General features: G+C 44.1%; 1 protein-coding gene across 25 annotated transcripts in view; it reads left to right on the forward strand.

Annotated features, from left to right (window-relative positions):
- Window positions 1–17,670, forward strand: part of CACNA1G (calcium voltage-gated channel subunit alpha1 G) — a 143,355-nt gene that overhangs the window by 111,994 nt on the left and 13,691 nt on the right. For 10 of the 25 annotated variants that reach the window (XM_071452738.1, XM_071452739.1, XM_071452713.1 and 7 more), the window contains 10 exons: window positions 149–362; window positions 2,798–2,848; window positions 8,630–8,781; window positions 11,176–11,285; window positions 12,333–12,466; window positions 13,646–13,716; window positions 14,014–14,092; window positions 14,171–14,292; window positions 14,545–14,889; window positions 17,157–17,297. In XM_071452738.1, the coding sequence (XP_071308839.1) occupies window positions 149–362; window positions 2,798–2,848; window positions 8,630–8,781; window positions 11,176–11,285; window positions 12,333–12,466; window positions 13,646–13,716; window positions 14,014–14,092; window positions 14,171–14,292; window positions 14,545–14,889; window positions 17,157–17,297 (1,419 nt within the window). The remainder of the gene's footprint in view (window positions 1–148; window positions 363–2,797; window positions 2,849–8,629; window positions 8,782–11,175; window positions 11,286–12,332; window positions 12,467–13,645; window positions 13,717–14,013; window positions 14,093–14,170; window positions 14,293–14,544; window positions 14,890–17,156; window positions 17,298–17,670) is intronic. The other 15 variants (XM_071452715.1, XM_071452720.1, XM_071452727.1 and 12 more) reach the window with 8 other exon arrangements.

Genomic DNA, 17,670 nt, shown 5'->3' on the forward strand with positions numbered 1-17,670 from the left:
AAAATGTCTCAGCAAGCTCTAATTTTCAGGAAGAGCAGAGCAGCCTGCCTGAAAGGGCTATGAGTTCTGTGGATGGCACAGCTGTATCAATTTGTTCCCATTCTTCTTTTTGAGATTCAGTTGAAATTTGCCTTCCTCCACTTTGCAGCCAGTCATGAACTACAATCCATGGATGCTCCTCTACTTCATTTCCTTCTTGCTGATTGTGGCCTTCTTCGTCCTCAACATGTTTGTGGGGGTGGTGGTAGAGAATTTCCACAAGTGTCGGCAGCACCAGGAGGAGGAAGAAGCAAAGAGGCGAGAGGAAAAAAGGCTCCGCCGGCTGGAGAAAAAGAGAAGGAGTAAGGAGAAACAGATGGCTGGTCGGTAGTCTTTCCACATCTTTCTGAGTCCTGCTTGACCTTCCATATAATCCCCTCCTCTCTCCCCTCCCTGCCTCGCATCTGGTGATAATTCTTCTCCCAAAAGCATGTCCAGCTATAAAATTTGCATGAAGGAAATAGTGTCATTTTAGGCTGAACAAGGAGCCAAGGAAGCCTTTTTAATGACTGCATGATTTGCAATGACCTTCTATTGGGGGTTATTTAAATTAAAAAATAATAATAATCAGGCTTTGAGCTTCTTGGATAGCAGAGCTCAGTGCTACACAAATAGTGACAACTGCAAAGATCAGTAGTGCTGGATGGCATCATTAATCTCAGTCATGAGCACTGTTGCTGATAACTGGATTCACTATTTGGTTTATTACAGTCTCCTATTGCCACAGTGATGTTACCTGTCCCATTTATCAAGCGGGTTTATTTATTGGCACAGTAGCACCACTGCTATTCAAGAATGTAATAAAATAATAGAGCCATCTCATTCTAGTAATGCTTTAAAACTCCATAGAGAAACATCAATGCATTTGCTTGAGAAATACAGATTAGAAGAAAAAAAACCAACCAGACAAGGAGAGTAACTAACTGATGCAAATTGAACCCAACTCCAAACCAGATGTGCAAGTGTGCAGCCCTGCCTAGAGGAGGCTCTATACGTGAAACGAGGAAAGACCCCACTCTGCCAAAAGTCTTCAAACTGACATTTGTCTCTTAGTCTCTTTTCATTTTAATGTAGGTGAATAATTCAGAAATAAGTTAGCCAGAGGCCACAGATTGGAGGTGCTCTTCTTGCATGCTCTCTCTTCTGACTGACCTTTCTCCATTGCCCTTCCTGTCCACGGCCTTGCACATTCTCTCCCTGGTCAGTCTGCCTCCTGCTCTCTCCCTGTCCCCTTTCACTTCTCTATCTTTGACAGACTTCAGGACTGTTTAAGAGGCTATCTGATTAGGTGCTTGTTCCCAAACCTGGTGATATTGTCTGTTGTTTTTTTTTTTTAATAGCCTAAGAGGTGTTTAATAGTTGTTGCAGGCTTAATCACAGAACCACGTTACCACGGTGCTGCCTCAGCCCCTCTCAGTTCAATATTTCCCCAACCATTTCCTTTGGTCACATCTTTCAGTCCCATGAGCTTCACATGTTACAAAACGTCTTACAAAACAGGATATGTCACACCAGCCCCTGGCCATCAAACTTAGGTTTATGCCAAGAGCCTGTTTCCCTCACTGGCCAGTGTAAAGTAGGAGGCTTCCCTCAAGAGCACTGGAGGACACATTAGACTGTTCTCAGTTAAGTGGGATACAGATGGAAAGAGGTTTTTTTGTTGCATGTTTTTTTGGGTTTTCTTTTTCTCCCTCAAGAAGATGCCTAGGAAGCTCTTTTGCTTAGCTCAAGTTCCCAAGCCCAGTTTAAGGCTGAGTTAGAAAAGGATTTTAAAGGTTGGACAGAACAATTGCTATTTAAAGTTTCTGTTTTGGAATGCTGATATTTCTGTAGAAAAAAATAGATGTTTAAGTATTATTAATTACTTTATTTGTAATGCTAGAGGAACTAGATGAAGAAAAGATGTAAGTCTGGGCAATTTCCCACAGGGAAGGAATCACAAACCATCCTTGGAGATACAGTTATTCATTCAGTGCTATGAAATACCTCATTAAAGAGGCAATAAACAGATACTTTACTGAGGATCAAATATTGCTGAGTATTCAATTGCCATAAAAACCTTTCAAGAGTAAAGTATGAATTCCTCCAAATCGCTTCAGAACAGTTTTCCCAATCCATGCTCAGCAAAACATTAGTTTTAATTGATTGTGTCCAGCTTTCCCCTCAGAGGCAACAGATGTCATTGCTTAACTTTGTTCTGCACAGTGGGAACTTGCAGACGAAACCGTGACTAGGGCTGGAATTGTGCCAGCAACTGCATGGGGATTCCTTTCAGCTGGGCTTCCTGAGTGACCCCAGATACCCAAACCAGCCTAGGGTTGTCAAATACAGACAGACATTGAGATCTGACTGGTCACAAAAATAACGGTCATTTTTGGTTGTAGAGTCTTCCAATGCATTTATCCAATCAGGCGTCTGAAAACTGGGGAAGCGTGTGAGATCTGAGATGCGGGCAGGTGCAGAAGTGGTCACTGTGAGGTATTGCTGTCCCAGCAGGAAGTGTCCCAGATGGTCCTTCAGCAGTGTCTTCAGCATCGACTGAGGGGGTTCTTGGGGATGTCTTGGGCTTCCACAAGAGGGAGAAGCACAAGAGCTCTTCCTTTTTCACATATACCTGAGCCCACCCTCCACGAGGCACAAGGATCCCACAAGGAAACACTCCTGGCAGAGGCAACAGAGAGCCATAGGAACCTCCACAGGGGCTGGGGAGTCTTGCTGTGTGTCCTGCTGGGTGATTAATGCCGTTTCATTCTTTTAGATCTAATGCTGGATGATGTATTAATGGAGAGCTCAGCCAGTGCAGTGCAAGGTACTGGGAAGCTGGCACGTCTCGTCCCTCTGAATGGCAGTGCTGTGTCACTAACGGTTGGCCACCGCGGCTGAGGCATCCCACTAAACCATGTGTGTGGTGCAAAGCTCGTTTGCTTCCTTCATGGCACACGCATCTCATCCTGAGTTGCAGGTCTGCAGACCTGCCTCAGCTGACACTTGCAAACCCTTAATTTACTCCTTGATCATCTTACGTTATTCAGTATTTTTTTCCCTCTGGTTTTCATTAAGACACTGTCAGACTTTTCATGGCTTTTTTTTATTTTTATTTTTTGGTTCTTTTAGCTTTTTTTTTTTCTGAAGAGAATAATGACTGGACTGTGAAAATGGGTCCTCTACTGTTGACTTTAGCTTTCCAACAACCAGCTTAGGAGTCTGAATGATTTTCAGGTGTGTGTCTTTGGAAAGCTTAGGGAGGATATTTCATTATTTCTTCAGCCCTTGCTTATTGCTCTACAAACAGTGTACTCCAGGGAGTGTTTTTTTTCAGCAGGGTAAAATTCAGTATAGGGCAGAGCTTTAGTGCTTCAACAGGGAACTCAACCCCACACCAACCCCCGCTGTGGACACAGGATTTAGTCATTGTGCTGCCCAGTGTGTAAATTCTGTGCATTGATTAAGAGTTGCTCAATCCATTAAGCATTTTGTAAATTAAAAGAAATAAAGATACAACCTCAAAGCCTTTTCAGGTGCTTTTCAGGTCCATCCGGAGATGGACCGGCTGGGCTCAACACTAATGGGGTCTGAGCTGTCCCTTTTGACCCACAGCTTGCTCACACTTCCCTTTCCCAGCCCCCTTCTCAGGATCATGCTCAGGGCTGCAAATCCATCCCTTGCTCTTTTTACTTTTAGGAGAAGCTTTGATCTGGAAAGCATTTTGTTTAATTCATAACTTAAGAATATTAGCCTGAATATTTAAAGAGGCACCAACATAAAAACAAATATAGCTGTAATTTTCGACAAAAATAATACACTACAAAAATTGTGCCATTAAAACTCTCACCTGTGCACAGGCTGCCACTGCTGGCAGCCTGTGAGAGATGGGTGCAGGGCTCCATCCATCTCTCTTAGATTGCAGGGAGCTTTGATTAAATAAAAATTGGCTTTCACTGCCGAGATAACTCAAGGAGACAGAGATTCTACCTTGTATTTCTAAGGCCTTGTTGGAAGTTTTCACAACATGCTTTAATAAATCCTGAATCTCCTTCCCATGCCATTCCTGATATTTATATTTCTTTGCTGTCTTTCTTGCTGCTCTTGCTGGGCCTCTTGGCCTCTCCTGTGAAATGGGGGCAGCATGAGGGAGGGGCTCTCACTGGGTTTGGTGATCTGGTTATTTTTTCTTCTTTTTGCTTGATTGTGACTCCTCTTCTGGTCCTACAGAGTTGCATCAAGGCTGTCTTATTTTATGTTATTTTTAAAACACTGAACTCATTCCAAACCCCTCCATTATTCCTTGCAGGCTCAGAAAGTCTCTTAGCATTTGCCCTTAAGATGTGTACAATTGTCAGATCTGTGCTGTGTGTTTCCTTTTGCTGTCTTTTCTCTGGATCCGGTGGTAGTGAATGTGCCATGCTGCTCTGCAGGCACCAACATGAGGAAATAGAAGGGTTTTATTTCTGAACCTGACTGGTGGGAATTTAGGGAATGAGTTCCCGGGTGTAGTAGATGAACTTCCTGTGGTTCAGTGAGGAATCTGGAGTTGTGACCCAAAGCTTGCCCACATCTTGACACTTTCAGAGGGCGTCTTTTCTCTTTCTGTGAAGACAAGATGATATTGTGTGTGTGCGTGTGTGCTGCTGCCTGGTGCTTAGTGAAATATTTTATAATTTTATTTTTTCCTTTATTTTTTTCTCCAAGTCTACATTCTATCACAACTGGAATCTTCGCAGTGGAAATAATTTATCATTTTTCATTTCACTTTTTTTTTTTTTTTAAATAAATCCATTCAGTACAATAAAAGCCAAGTAAAACTCTGTGTTTAAATAAAACAAGTTCCTTCAGTGCAAACTACTTTTTAACCTAATAATATTCTTGATACATTTTGTAAATCCAGCTGCGTCATGGGCTCAATTGCTCACTGGTTTGCCACTGTCCTCCAGATACTCAAACCTGCAAAGCAGTTAATTCCCTTATTATAGGAGAAGGAAGAAGCCGAAGGAGACAGTAATGGAATTGTCCCACTCTTGTGAATTCCAATTTCCTGTGCCCACGCACCTCCAGCTCAAAGTCACCTCAGGGAAAGTGGCAATTTCTCTCTTGACAGGGCTATATTAGGAGGCAGATGCTCCTTGGAGATATTTTGGAGCTGCATGCTCAGCTTGATTCCCCCCCAGAAATGCAGTTAATGGGAAGAAAGTGGCCCCAGTCCCACTCCCTGCTGTGCTGGCAGAGACCAGCCAAGCCCTGGGAGATTCTGGGAGTGGCACTGCCCAGCAAAAACAGGGGTGCCCCAGTGCTGCTCTGCTGGGCACTGGTGATGTTTCACAGGTGACATCCCACCGCCATCAGAAAAATGGAGTACAGGGTTTGGTGCCCCAAACCCAGTCTGGGATCACTGAACCCCAAGGGCACCTGGCCATGGAAAAGTTAGACAGGGATTAGGAATGGGAAATATTTATCCTGCAACAGCAATGGTCATTTCCTTTCTAGCCAAGCAGGAGGGAACAGTGGTGAATTCCCAGACCATGTCAAGGGGATCAATAATAATCCTAGAGCTTGATGCCAAGAGTTGAGTACTGAAGCTTGGGATACAACCTAAGTTGAGAGCCCATAGAAGTGATGAGCTAAAGCAAGTGCACCCCACTCCAGGCACTGCTTCCCATGCCAGCACAGTCAGGACCACCATCACCCCCAGGAGGAAGGGGCAGCTGGGACTTGCTCAGACCACCTCCCAGCTGGCTGCAACATCCCCTTCCTACCTGGGTTAGGAGGAGATCTCTCAGGATCCACGGTCTAAGCCAAGTTTATCCTGTGGAATGATCTCCAGATTTGACCCACTTCTCCCTCTGCCTTGGCCCCCAGCCCTGGTGAAGCAGCTTGATTTACACCTTGTTTACCAGCCTGATGTCTCGTAGTGGGCTTTTGCTGTATTTCCACATCTTTTCTCATTCTGCCAATTCCTCTTTGTTAGTTTGCTCTCTGCCTTTCTTTAACGCCATATGTGCCTGGAAGCCACATTAACCTTTCCAGTAATAACCAAGACTAACCCAGAGCTCTTGTTGTTCTTGACACAGTGTATTGTAACGGTACAGTAATGTGGTCTTGTGTTAGTTGTGAAGTTCACCACCTGAAGTTTAACAGATGTCTGTATTTCCCAAGATGTTGGTATTGTTAAGCTCTTTATTGCAATAATTACAAATGGCACTGTGTCATAGGAGGCAGGGGCTTTGCAGAGGGGGAATTATACCATATCTATCCCAAATTCTCTGCAGAACTCTGCAGGGTCAAGTTAAAGAAATGGTATTTTCACAATGGTAAAAACTGGTTCATCTGTTCAGAAAGTTCCCTGCTTACCTAGACACAGTGGGAATTTATCCCTAGCCCTCAGGCAGCATGTTAGCCTGTGTGTGGGAGCATCCGTATGGCACCAAGATGCATGGCTGACATGGGGACACTGGGGTAGCGAGTGGTGACATAATTTGTAAGCATGGGTTGCCAAATCTCCTCTTAACAAAGTTAATGGAGAAGGATGGAACATTTATCACTGGGAATTTTCCAAGGCTGCCAGGGCATCTGTGAGACCAGCATCTAGAGAGGGTTGGCTGTGGAGACCTGGGTGCTGGGCAAGGTGAACAGGAGATATGGTGGGAGAGGAGGTGCAAAGGGGAAAAGCCTTTGCAGATATCTGAACAATTAGCAACCCTGCTTATAAGGTCATGCACTGGCTAATCCAGGTGCAGGAGCCCCGCACAGGGAACATTTACAACCTCTCTCTAAATCCTCTCTCTGTTCTAACAGCATTGGTGCTATTCTGTAGGATTTGGAATTATCTGTCAGTCAAAGCTGAGAAAAAAAAATTAAATTCCAGTGTCATTATTCATAAGCAAATCCATTGCAGGAAAAGGTAGAAACGTTGACATTTTTCTTTTTGAATGTGAATTATACATAAATGTAGAAGAAGTAAGTGATCCAATTACGATGGTGTTTCTTTCTGAGATGATAAGTTGGTTCATAAAAATAGGTCCTATTCCTAACCTAATTGTATTCAAACATTTTAGTTAATTTGCTAGTCATAATTTAGCATAATGTGATCGAGATATCTTGACTTTATGGAGATTTATGCAGATTCTGAGATATCCTCCAAAGTCTTATGAGTGAGTCAGGAGCTACTAGTCTGCTTTTTTTTCATAAGCACTCAATAGATTCAGCATGAAAATTAATTTCATAGACCTTTTCATCAATACTGTGCTTTAGCACTCAGGTGCAGATCACCTAAAGCCCACTGCAGATCAGAAAGTGAATATTAATACTGTCTTTCATTTGATGACACTAAAACAGAATTTTGGGCCTTCCAAACCCCTACAGAATAAAACTGCTGAGTGTTTTTTCCCCTTTGGTCCCTGGGCTGGTAGGGAAAGGTCTGTCTCTACAGAAAAAAACAAAACTGATTTTTCAGGATCCTGCTATGAGGCAGGGAGCACATGAAACCTTTAAATCTATGGACTTGATTGCATTGTCATTGGCTATTGACCAAGTGAGCTCTATTTCCAGGCAAAATACAATCTTCTAAAATTAGTATTCCCCTAGGGCAACCCAAACCTGTGCTTCCTGGCATCATTTTTGCCAAAGTTTTTTCTTGGACTATCGAACTGTACATTTGCTCTGGAGCACTAAATATCAACTGTGCAATTCTTACAGCTCAATAATTTTCATAACCAGTTGATCATCTAATTATGAGGGTAATATTCTACTCTGACATTTTCAAGACAGCCCTTTCCACATCAATCTGCATTATAATGCCTCCTTGAAAATTGTACTGAATTATATACTCAGCCTTGGCATTTCCTCATTAGATATTAGGTGAGTAAATGAGTTTATCTCTAGGAACATTTGGGGTCTAAAGTCCATGTGTCATCCCTGAGGCAGCCAAACATGGGATACAGTTGGACAGTGCAATCTGCGTTTTGATAATCTTGTCAAAATGGAGGACCGTTATTTTCTGATCACTAAGGCTCATTGATCAGTTTTCCTTGGTATTTTTATGGACCATTTTTCTGACAGCCAAGGTGTTGAATTCTGTTGTCTCTACAGTTTATAGCAAAGAACATCATATGCTTGCACTCTTTCTCTTTCAAAGACCACCACATACTCAATGGCCTGTGGTTTTAGGCAATTGTTAGTAAAATCTGTCCCTAGCAAATGACCATTAATTGGGCTTTCTAATGCTTTGGGGACTTTTAAGATCAACAGAAACAAAAATCGTTATTTTAATTTAAATTTAACTTAAATTTCCCTACAGAGAAAAATTCTTTTTAGCAGCACACTAGTCTCAGCTCACCTCATTCCTGATCCCTGATACAAGGCTGAGTATAGAGCATGTCCCACTGAAAATATTTAATGGATGTAAGATGACGAGAGCCCTGCTGCATATTAAAAATGGTAACATGCCAGCAAGGAAAAAAGGAAATAAAAAAGACAGTATTTTGCTGTGATTGGTCTAGAATTTATCATCTCTGTAGTTGGAGAGTGAGGGTGCATTGACTTGAGAAAGATGCAGAGAAATCCCTTGATTTGCCTCTCACTCTCCTTCCCGCTGCAGAAGCTCAGTGTAAGCCCTACTACTCGGATTACTCCCATTTCCGCCTCCTGATTCACCAGATGTGCACCAGCCACTACTTGGATCTGTTCATCACCGGCGTCATCGGCCTCAATGTCATCACCATGGCCATGGAGCACTACCAGCAGCCAAAGGTACTGGGATAGCCCGGGAGGGACAGACGGGGGGGATGTGCAGAGCTGTGCTGGGATGTGCTGTTGGGCAGGGTTAACGCCAGGTTTGCTGTCAGATGTCCACCTTTGCCAGTGGAGTGTAGCCATCCTACAACTGGCCCCCAGCTCAATCCAGGGCTTTTGGTACAAGGATCCCATTGCACCTCTCCCTTCTAGTTAAGTGCAAACTGACCACTTTGAAAATGGAACTGGGAGTGGGTTTGCTTGCTTTGCTAGATTTGATCATCATTGATATCTTCCATTTTACTCAGGTTTTACACCCACCCTCTCCCCCTGCCACCCCCCACCAAAAAAAAAAAAAAAAAAAAAAGAAAAGAAAAGAGAAAAAGGAAAAAGGAAAAAGGAAAAAGAATAGAAGAATTTGGGAAATGGGTTTTTTTTTGCAAAGTTTCTTCTAAATCCCCAGTGTCACATAGAACCTATTTTTCACAGGAATTGGATTCCATGCTGGTCTTTAAAATGCATTTTAATATGTTAGTGTGCTTAATTCCTGGGTCTTTGTCATACTGTGAAAATAAAAACAGCCTGTCTGGAGATGTCAAGTCTTTTCTGCATAAGAATGAAAGGGAAATAGCTGCCTTTGCCACATAACTTGTACTTAATTTTATTAGTGACATTCAGAATGAATAAATATAACACACAATAGGAGGAAACATTCTTTAAAATTAGACAGGATGTGAATACTTAATATAAAAAAAAAAACCCAGACAACTAAAACGTGTAAATGACAGGGGCAGGGGGAAATATTCTCTACTCTATCATAAGCCAAAAGTTAACGGGAGCTAGCCCAATTTATTTTTTCTGTCCAGGTGACCTTTAAATACTCTGGAAGGCTCATTGCATAGTTCAGTTATTAGATGATGAAGCAGGTTGTTGGCGAAGGAGTCTGGGCTGGAGTCATTCTAGAGCACGTGTCTTACCGCAGTCGCTTTGCAGCTGCATTTTCCTTTGTATTATAGAAATGTTGGGCAGGCTTTTGTTTTTCTTTTTCTTCGGAAAAATAACATTTTGTCTCTAAGCCTCTGGTATGCAGTGTCTGGGTAGTAAGTCCAAGCTTGGGTTGTGCTGGGATGACAGCATGGTCAGAATCATACACATGCTTGAGTCCTGCTGAATTGGGGCATGGAAATCCCTCTAGTCTGGATGATGGATGGCTGGGATCCTGAAGATATTTGAAGCCAAATGTACCAAAGAGATTTATATCCAAACTAGTGATTTCTTGGTGCTGAAAGGGGTTTGTTTTTGGATATAGCAGGATGCCCTGGGGATGACACCCCAGATGGAGATGCTGCAGCTCCTGGAGAGGGGGGAATGCTGCAGTGTGCAGAGAGGTGGCTTGAGTAAAGAGCTGCTGAGCAAAATCTGCTTCTGCCAGCTAAATGTGCTCATTTGCTGCAGAGCCCAAGTGCCCTGCAGTATGGCAGGGAGGCTTGCTCAGAGCCACAGCTTCCTTTGGCAGCTGGGCTTGTGCTGCTTGGTCACATGAGGTGATTTTTGTCCATGGATGCTTGAAGCTAAACTGTAGCACAAAGGCAGAGTACATGACTTAAACTCCTTCTGCTATGATTTCTCCCACTCAGGGATCGGTAAATGTTGGGTTTGGTCTGTGAGCACATCTCCCCTGTTCCCTAACACTGCCATGGACATTGTTATTACCATCCTGTTTGCCAGCAGGGAGAAATTCAATGCACATTACTTAAGAGGCTGTGAAGGATGCTGCTACCACAGTGTTCTGTCATGAGTGAGGCTTTTGGGGATGAAATCACTTCTGATGTAGCTTGATGCCTGACTGTACAAGAGTTGTCCCAGCCAGGATGCACTTGGATTAAACACCAGACTGACTTCTTGCAGAGGGAAGGGGGGCAGAGGAAAATGCAAGGCACTTGCTTGCCCTGGCATGTCATCCCTCTGTTGCGCTCCTTGCCAAAAGCTCAAGGTGAGAAGTAATAGCAGGCTGTCACCAAGGAGCCATTTGGCCAGCACTTGCACAAATGGACAAGTGGGATGAAATTCAGCTCTCTGACAAAAGCACAAGAGATCTTGTGCTGCTGAGACCAGCAAATGCAGCAGCTCTTTCTGCGCACCCCAGCAATCCCAGCTGAGGCTGTGCTGCTGCTAGGGGAGTGAGTTGTGCCTTGGGCCTATGTCAGCCCCTCCTGAGATTCTATCACCAGGCAGCAAGTGTACTCCATGAATACCTGGGGCTTTTCCCTGGGACATTTTTCATCAGAGAGAGCCCATGTTTGAAGACGTTTAACTGTAATGGGTAACTGATGACATGAGAGTCAGGTTTGGAGGCAGCAAAGCACCTCTGCAGAACTAACATCTAACCCCAGTCCTGTGTCCACATCCCAGGTTCTTGACGAAGCCCTGAAGATTTGCAATTATATCTTCACCGTTATCTTTGTCATGGAATCTGTTTTCAAGCTTATTGCCTTTGGATTTCGCCGGTTCTTCCAAGACAGGTAACAAAAGATCATTGTAATCACAAGGTGAGCAGCAGGCTCTGTGGAGAGCTGCCCACATTCCATGTCCTGAATTCCCATGCTCTGGCCCATACTGTGAGTCTGATATGTATGAAGGCTTTTTGGAGTGACTGGTTGAAGGCTGGGTAGGAGGAGACATGGGATGTAAGCTAGAGGATGGATTGTGCAGGCCAAGGAGTGGGATTGCACCATTTTGGCCCTTGGGAGCAGATGAAGGAGGGACAGATCTCCACCAAGCAGCCAGTTCTCTTCTCATGCCAGTTGCGTATCCATATAATCAAGTGACCCTGCTGAAGTGACAAAATTTATGTAAGAGGAAGAATCTATCCCTGAGTGAACACGAAAGATAGGACCTCTTTTTAGTGCAGATGAGGAGCAATGGATGACATTGTGTCTTTATCTAGATTTTCACTCTCTTACTTCACAAACACAAATCTTATGTCCTTGGTGGATCTTTCTCCCATTTTTGTCTTCTTCAATGTTAATACCAAAACCAGGGCATAAAGCAGGCCTTCACATGAGCCCTTCAGCAACCAGTGGATGGTTCCATCCCTATCCCCACATTTTGTGTGTCCATGCTGGAATTAACAGTTTCTCCAGCCTGGCACAAATCCTTGGGGCCTTTCTTTCACCAACACACCTTTTTTTCCAAGGACTGGACATGGGATCCTGGTCTCTCTGGGGCGGATCTCACTTCGAGGTCCACAAGTGTCATGTCTAGAAGTGGCTAGACAGACAACACAGTGCCTCTCCTGAGGTTTGGAGTCTCTGGGTAAAAAACTTCCCAGCTTTTGTTCCTCTTTCCCCTCAGTCAAGGATATCTTTGGAATTGGCTGGTTTTCTAATGAGATGTATTAGTTATAATGATTTCATAACATCACTGCTTTTGTATAATACCCTCAGAAAAATACTGCAGATTCATTTGAGTTCTCAAACCATTGAAATGACTGGAATTCGTGTGAAACAGGCTGCCTCCCATTGCCAGCTTCTTAGTAGATGTTAAACTTCACTTTTTGTTGTCTCCAGATGGAACCAATTAGATCTGGCAATTGTGCTGCTTTCTATCATGGGCATCACTTTGGAAGAGATCGAGGTGAATGCTTCACTACCAATTAACCCCACGATTATCCGGATCATGAGGGTTCTCAGAATCGCCCGAGGTGAGAGGGATAAAGCAGAATTTACTTGTGTTTGAGGTATGTGGTTGGCACCAGGAGAGAGTTAAGCATTGAGAAACAGTCCTGGGGTACATCCCCATCATGATGTGCATATTTCTGGCATCACAGGCTGTAAACAAATGAAAAAACAATGGGAAAAAATACTTGCAAGGAGCCAAAAAGCTGAGCCAACTGACCATGTGCTTCTGCCTTAAGAGATCTTGAAGGCTGAGAGCTTAGAAATTAAGGAGAAGTAGCTGTGGCAGTAACTCCCAGAGATGTACCTGGGAAAATTGCTCCAGTCAAATCAAAGTCATCTCTAACAGGGATTAGAGAATACAAGCTTGAGTACATTGGCTTTAAAAGATGAGCATCTAATAATTTTAAATTCCCATGAGGCTTTACATCACACCACTTGGTGACATAGCATGCCTTGTCACACTGTATCCATCTGTCCCTTCAGACATGTTCCCAAGTCAGGGAGCCAACTTCTTCAGGGATTGAAGAAGTTGATTTTTCAAAACAGGGAGGTGTCAGGGCCAAATGTTGAAGATGTAAAATGTGAGTGCTCAGGCCCTTAATGAAGTACTTCCAGGCCCTCCTGAAGGGTATTGTGGTCTGAGGAAGAATTGTTTTTATTATAGCCCTCATCTAAGCAGAGAAGGAGCTGGAGGAGAAATTAAATGTTGCTGTCTCAAGAAGGGGGAAAAGTGGGTTTTCTGTGCATTGGATCCCTTTCAGAATTAAAAATACATACAGCTTCCAATTGGAAAAGCAGCCTTCTGGAAGAGATGTGTAAATCATTCCTCAGTGAATCACGTACGAAAGTGGGTAGCCTATGGAAGTGGGAAAGTAGCCCCAGGGCTGGGAAAGGAACTGCTCATGATTACCAGAGGAAGGAGATGAGTCTTAACACAGATAAAGTGGGGAAGGAAGAGCCAGGCAGAGTGATAACACTTTCTCCAAGTCTCAGAGTAGGTGATGCTGCTATTCATGGGATTTTGATAGTATCCAGGCAACAATGAATGATGTAAAAAGGCCAAGGAATGTAGCAGCTAATGGAGAACACTTGACAAGATTCCATGTTTCTCTTCCTGTAATCTGTGGCTCCTGGGAGAGGGACTGAGTTTATGCCTCTGTGCTAATGCTGCCGTTACCATACTGCAAATGTGTTTTCCACAGTGCTGAAGTTGCTGAAGATGGCTGTGGGGATGAGGGCCCTTCTGGACACCGTGATGCAAGCGCTACCCCAGGTAACCCACTGCCATATCAAACCAGAGCTCCTCTGGCCCACAGCTCATTTCCTATTGCAGAGGAATGCTAATAATTTTATCTTTACTGTCATTAGAGAATCACATTTCCCTCCCGAAGCACTGAGATACAGTCCCCACATTGAGGTCATTTTTGCCCTGAAGCAATTTAAGTTTTGGAATAAAGAATACAGCAAGAAACAGGTCTGGAACAAAAAAAAAAAAAAAAAAAAAAAAAAAAAATCAATGAATGTTCTTTTTTTGTGTGTTTTTTCCCCCCATTTCTTTTTCTCTTTTCAGGTGGGAAATCTGGGCCTTCTCTTCATGTTGTTGTTTTTCATATTTGCAGCTCTTGGAGTGGAGCTGTTTGGAGACCTTGGTGAGTCTTCCTGTGCCAGTGGGAGGGGTGGGAATGGTGTTGGAGTGGGGGGTCTCACAGCTGTGCTTGGTCTTACAGAGTGTGATGACACACACCCCTGCGAGGGGCTGGGACGGCATGCCACATTCAGGAACTTTGGGATGGCCTTCCTGACCCTATTCCGAGTATCCACAGGAGACAACTGGAATGGGATAATGAAGGTAAGTGTTAAGTTTTTGTCAGCAAGTGTATTGCTGTTCTAGATGTGAAATTTTCCAAATCTTCTCAGTTTTCTTCATGAAAGGACAACCCATTGCAGACTGTGGTTCATGCTGCAATCTCTTCACATCCCTCCATCTCTTAGTGTCATTGTTTAGTTGATAAGTTGGTGTTAGGTGATAGGTTGGACTTGAGGATCTCCAAGGTCTTATCCAGCCTGGCTGATTCTGTGATCATTCCCCCACTGTTTCCAGGACACACTGCGTGACTGTGACCAGGAGTCCACCTGTTACAACACTGTCATTTCCCCCATCTACTTCGTCTCCTTTGTGCTGACAGCCCAGTTTGTCCTGGTGAATGTGGTGATTGCGGTGCTTATGAAGCACTTGGAGGAGAGCAACAAGGAGGCAAAGGAGGAGGCAGAGCTTGAAGCAGAACTGGAGATGGAGATGAAGACCATCAGCATTGGCCAGCACAGCCCGTCGAACATCTTTGCATGGACAGGCACCACCAGTGGAGAGAGACCAGAGAACCCCAGCGGATTTACCGATCCCATGCAAATCAAGGTGGATTCTCAGCTCTCACTAGCTTATCATATGGTGAGAATCTCTGTTGGAGGGTGAGGAGGGCTTGACCTGCATTTTTGTTGGGGAAGACTTGCATGAGTTGGTAGTGAAAGAGGCATGTACCAGATGTTCTGGGCTTGTATTCCCTGCTGTCTGCTGCTGACTCTTTTGTGGTTTGGGAACCAATGCTGCAGGGAAGAGACAACAGGCAGTCTCCAGTCCACCTTGATGCATCTGTTTGGAGGAAGAGAGTTTTGCAATTTACTCTGGAGGTCAGCTCAAGCTACAGAGTTCAGAGCTAGCTCCAAATTTACTCTAATTCAGAGTTTTGACTGGTCCTTTGTGATAGCAAAATCATGAGCATAATGTGTTTGCTTTTCTAATACAGACCATGAGCCCCAACATAAAAGAGGAATAAAACTTGCTAATCTTTGCTTCAGTATTAAATTTGTTTTATGTAACCTCCATTTAATATCCATCCCCACAGTCAGGCTTGTAAGAAAAGATTCTCTTAACAATAGAATAATCCAGAGGAGACTCAAACCTGAGCTCACCAGAGCTGATGGCAGAACTCCCACTAGCAGCAGCATGGGTGTAATGTGGGAGCTGCTATGAGCTGCACCACGTCTCCCTAAAGCACAGTTTTTGGATGAAGACTCAGTTTGAGGAATGAGAGGTGAGATCAAGCCCCAGACAAGTTATTTGGGAGGTCATTGAGCTGAAATTACTCAGGAAATACAGTCCAGCCTTTTTTTAGTCTTAGCTGATTGCAGATAGGGTTAAACTCTCTGCAGACCTCATTAACTTTTATTACATCAAGATTTCACAACAGCATGTCTTGGCCACAGCCTGGGGTAGACTAATGCATATTCTAATGCATGAAAAACTAATTTATGATTTTTAGTCCAAGGGTGAAAGAGAGTAAATCCCCACTTAATCTTTGTTTCAGTTCCTAAGCTACTGGAAATTTCTGGTGCCATTAGAATCTCTGATGTCTGAGATAGAGTCCAAAGCTGCTCTTTGGCTCAGGAAAAAGGACTTCAGGGCCCTATGGGGAAATCCAGATTTACTACGTCCTCTAAGAAGAAACAACGCATCCCAACTGGTGCTGTGTGTGTTGAGCAGAGTACTGGCAAACTGTCCTCAGCCCTGTTGTCCCGCACCAGCACTGAAACTGGCAAAAAAGAGAAATTGCAAAATTGTGAGACAAATCAGTCAGAATGATACCCTCACCCTGCAGTCTGTTAAACCTTCCCTCTCTGAAGGCGGCCCGGGAAGGGGTTTATTCCAGTAATAACCTTCAGAGTGTGTTTCTTGCTCTTTCCCTCAAACAGAAGCCTCAAAAACCTCCAGGAGATCTTATTCTGACTATTTATTTTCCCAACCAAAATCTTCAGGACAAATCTGATGCTTGAGCTTGATAGCAGAGGAATACAATTCCCAGGACACAACCCTGCAATGACAGCATGCTCTTTTGCTTGCCTCATTCCTGGGATTTTTGCGCTGTGTGCTGTTTGACTGTAGCGCTGGTCCTCATCTCATTGTATGCGTTGGGCATTCCCTACATGGAAGGTGCACCCTGAAATCACTCCCCTGCTGCCTGCAAAAGCCAGACCCTGCTCTGTACAACCCCCATGCTGTGGCCGGCTGGTTTAACATTGGCCAGAGTACTGGGGGCGCCTCAGCCCATGTCTGGCATGTGAATTAGTGACCTGACATATGTCCATCCTGCTCAGTTGCAGCTTCCATGGACAGGACATTCAGCTTCTCTTCAGTCAGGTTATTTTAATTTCTGTCCCTTCTGGATATGGTGTCAAGTATTAGGTCCTGCAGCTCAAAAGCATGGACCATGTGTGTAGAAGTCTACTGTAGAAGTAGTGTCCTGGTGAAGTTGACAGCACCAATGGAAAAATGCTGCTCAGCCCCCAGAAATGACTGGCCATGTTTGATGAGAGGGAGATTGTCCCCAAGAAGGGCCCCGGGTGGGAGCAGCCATGGTCTTGGGGCGGTTGCCGTTGCCCCATCTCTTGTAATGTCTGGGAAAGCTGTCTCTGCTCACCGTGATATTACTGCACTGTTCTCTCTCCTTTTCTCCTGTCCCATTGTTCCTGTTACTGCTGTTCTCATTGAATGTTTCCACCTTTTTTCCCCCCCCTTCTATTTTTTTCCCCTCATTTTGTTCGTTGGGTTTGATATGCTGTCCTTTTTTTCTCTCTGTCTCTATCCCTCGCCTTTTTCCTCCTCTCTTTTTGGCTTGCTCTCTCTCTCTCTCTCTGCATGCTATACACCACCCTTCCTAGGAAAGGCACTTGTTTGATACCATATCACTGCTGATCCAGGAATCTCTGGAAGGAGAGCTGAAGCTGATGGACAACCTGTCAGGCTCTGTGTGCCATCATTATGCCCTCCCAGCTCCCGAATATTACAACTCTGAGAACCAGGTTAATATTCCTAATTTCCTGCAAAGTCTCCATCCAAACTCAATTTGACTGAGACCTTTAATAGCAAGTTAAAGTTCTTTATGTAATGCAGTCACAGGGATTGGGAAGCATAAGTCACTTTGGCTTTTTCTGTGGGATTAGATGATGTTGTATATCAAGGCAAGAGGAAGAGAACATGCTCGGACTTTCCCTTTCCCCTTTCAACACAGTAAGAATTTTTTCATTGGGATTTACAGTTCATGGGTGTTAGAGGGGAAATGTGCAAAATTCCATCTCCATCCTTCAGTGTGGTTCTTATATTTGGCTTCCTGCTCCTAAGCAGGGCTCCACAGCAATGTCAGGGAATGTCTGCAGAGCCTGCAGTGTGAGGTTT

The sequence above is a fragment of the Agelaius tricolor genome, unplaced genomic scaffold (genome assembly GCF_023055355.1).
Source record: "Agelaius tricolor isolate 1412-34295 unplaced genomic scaffold, bAgeTri1.0.p SCAF_35, whole genome shotgun sequence".
Classification (NCBI taxonomy): domain Eukaryota; kingdom Metazoa; phylum Chordata; class Aves; order Passeriformes; family Icteridae; genus Agelaius; species Agelaius tricolor.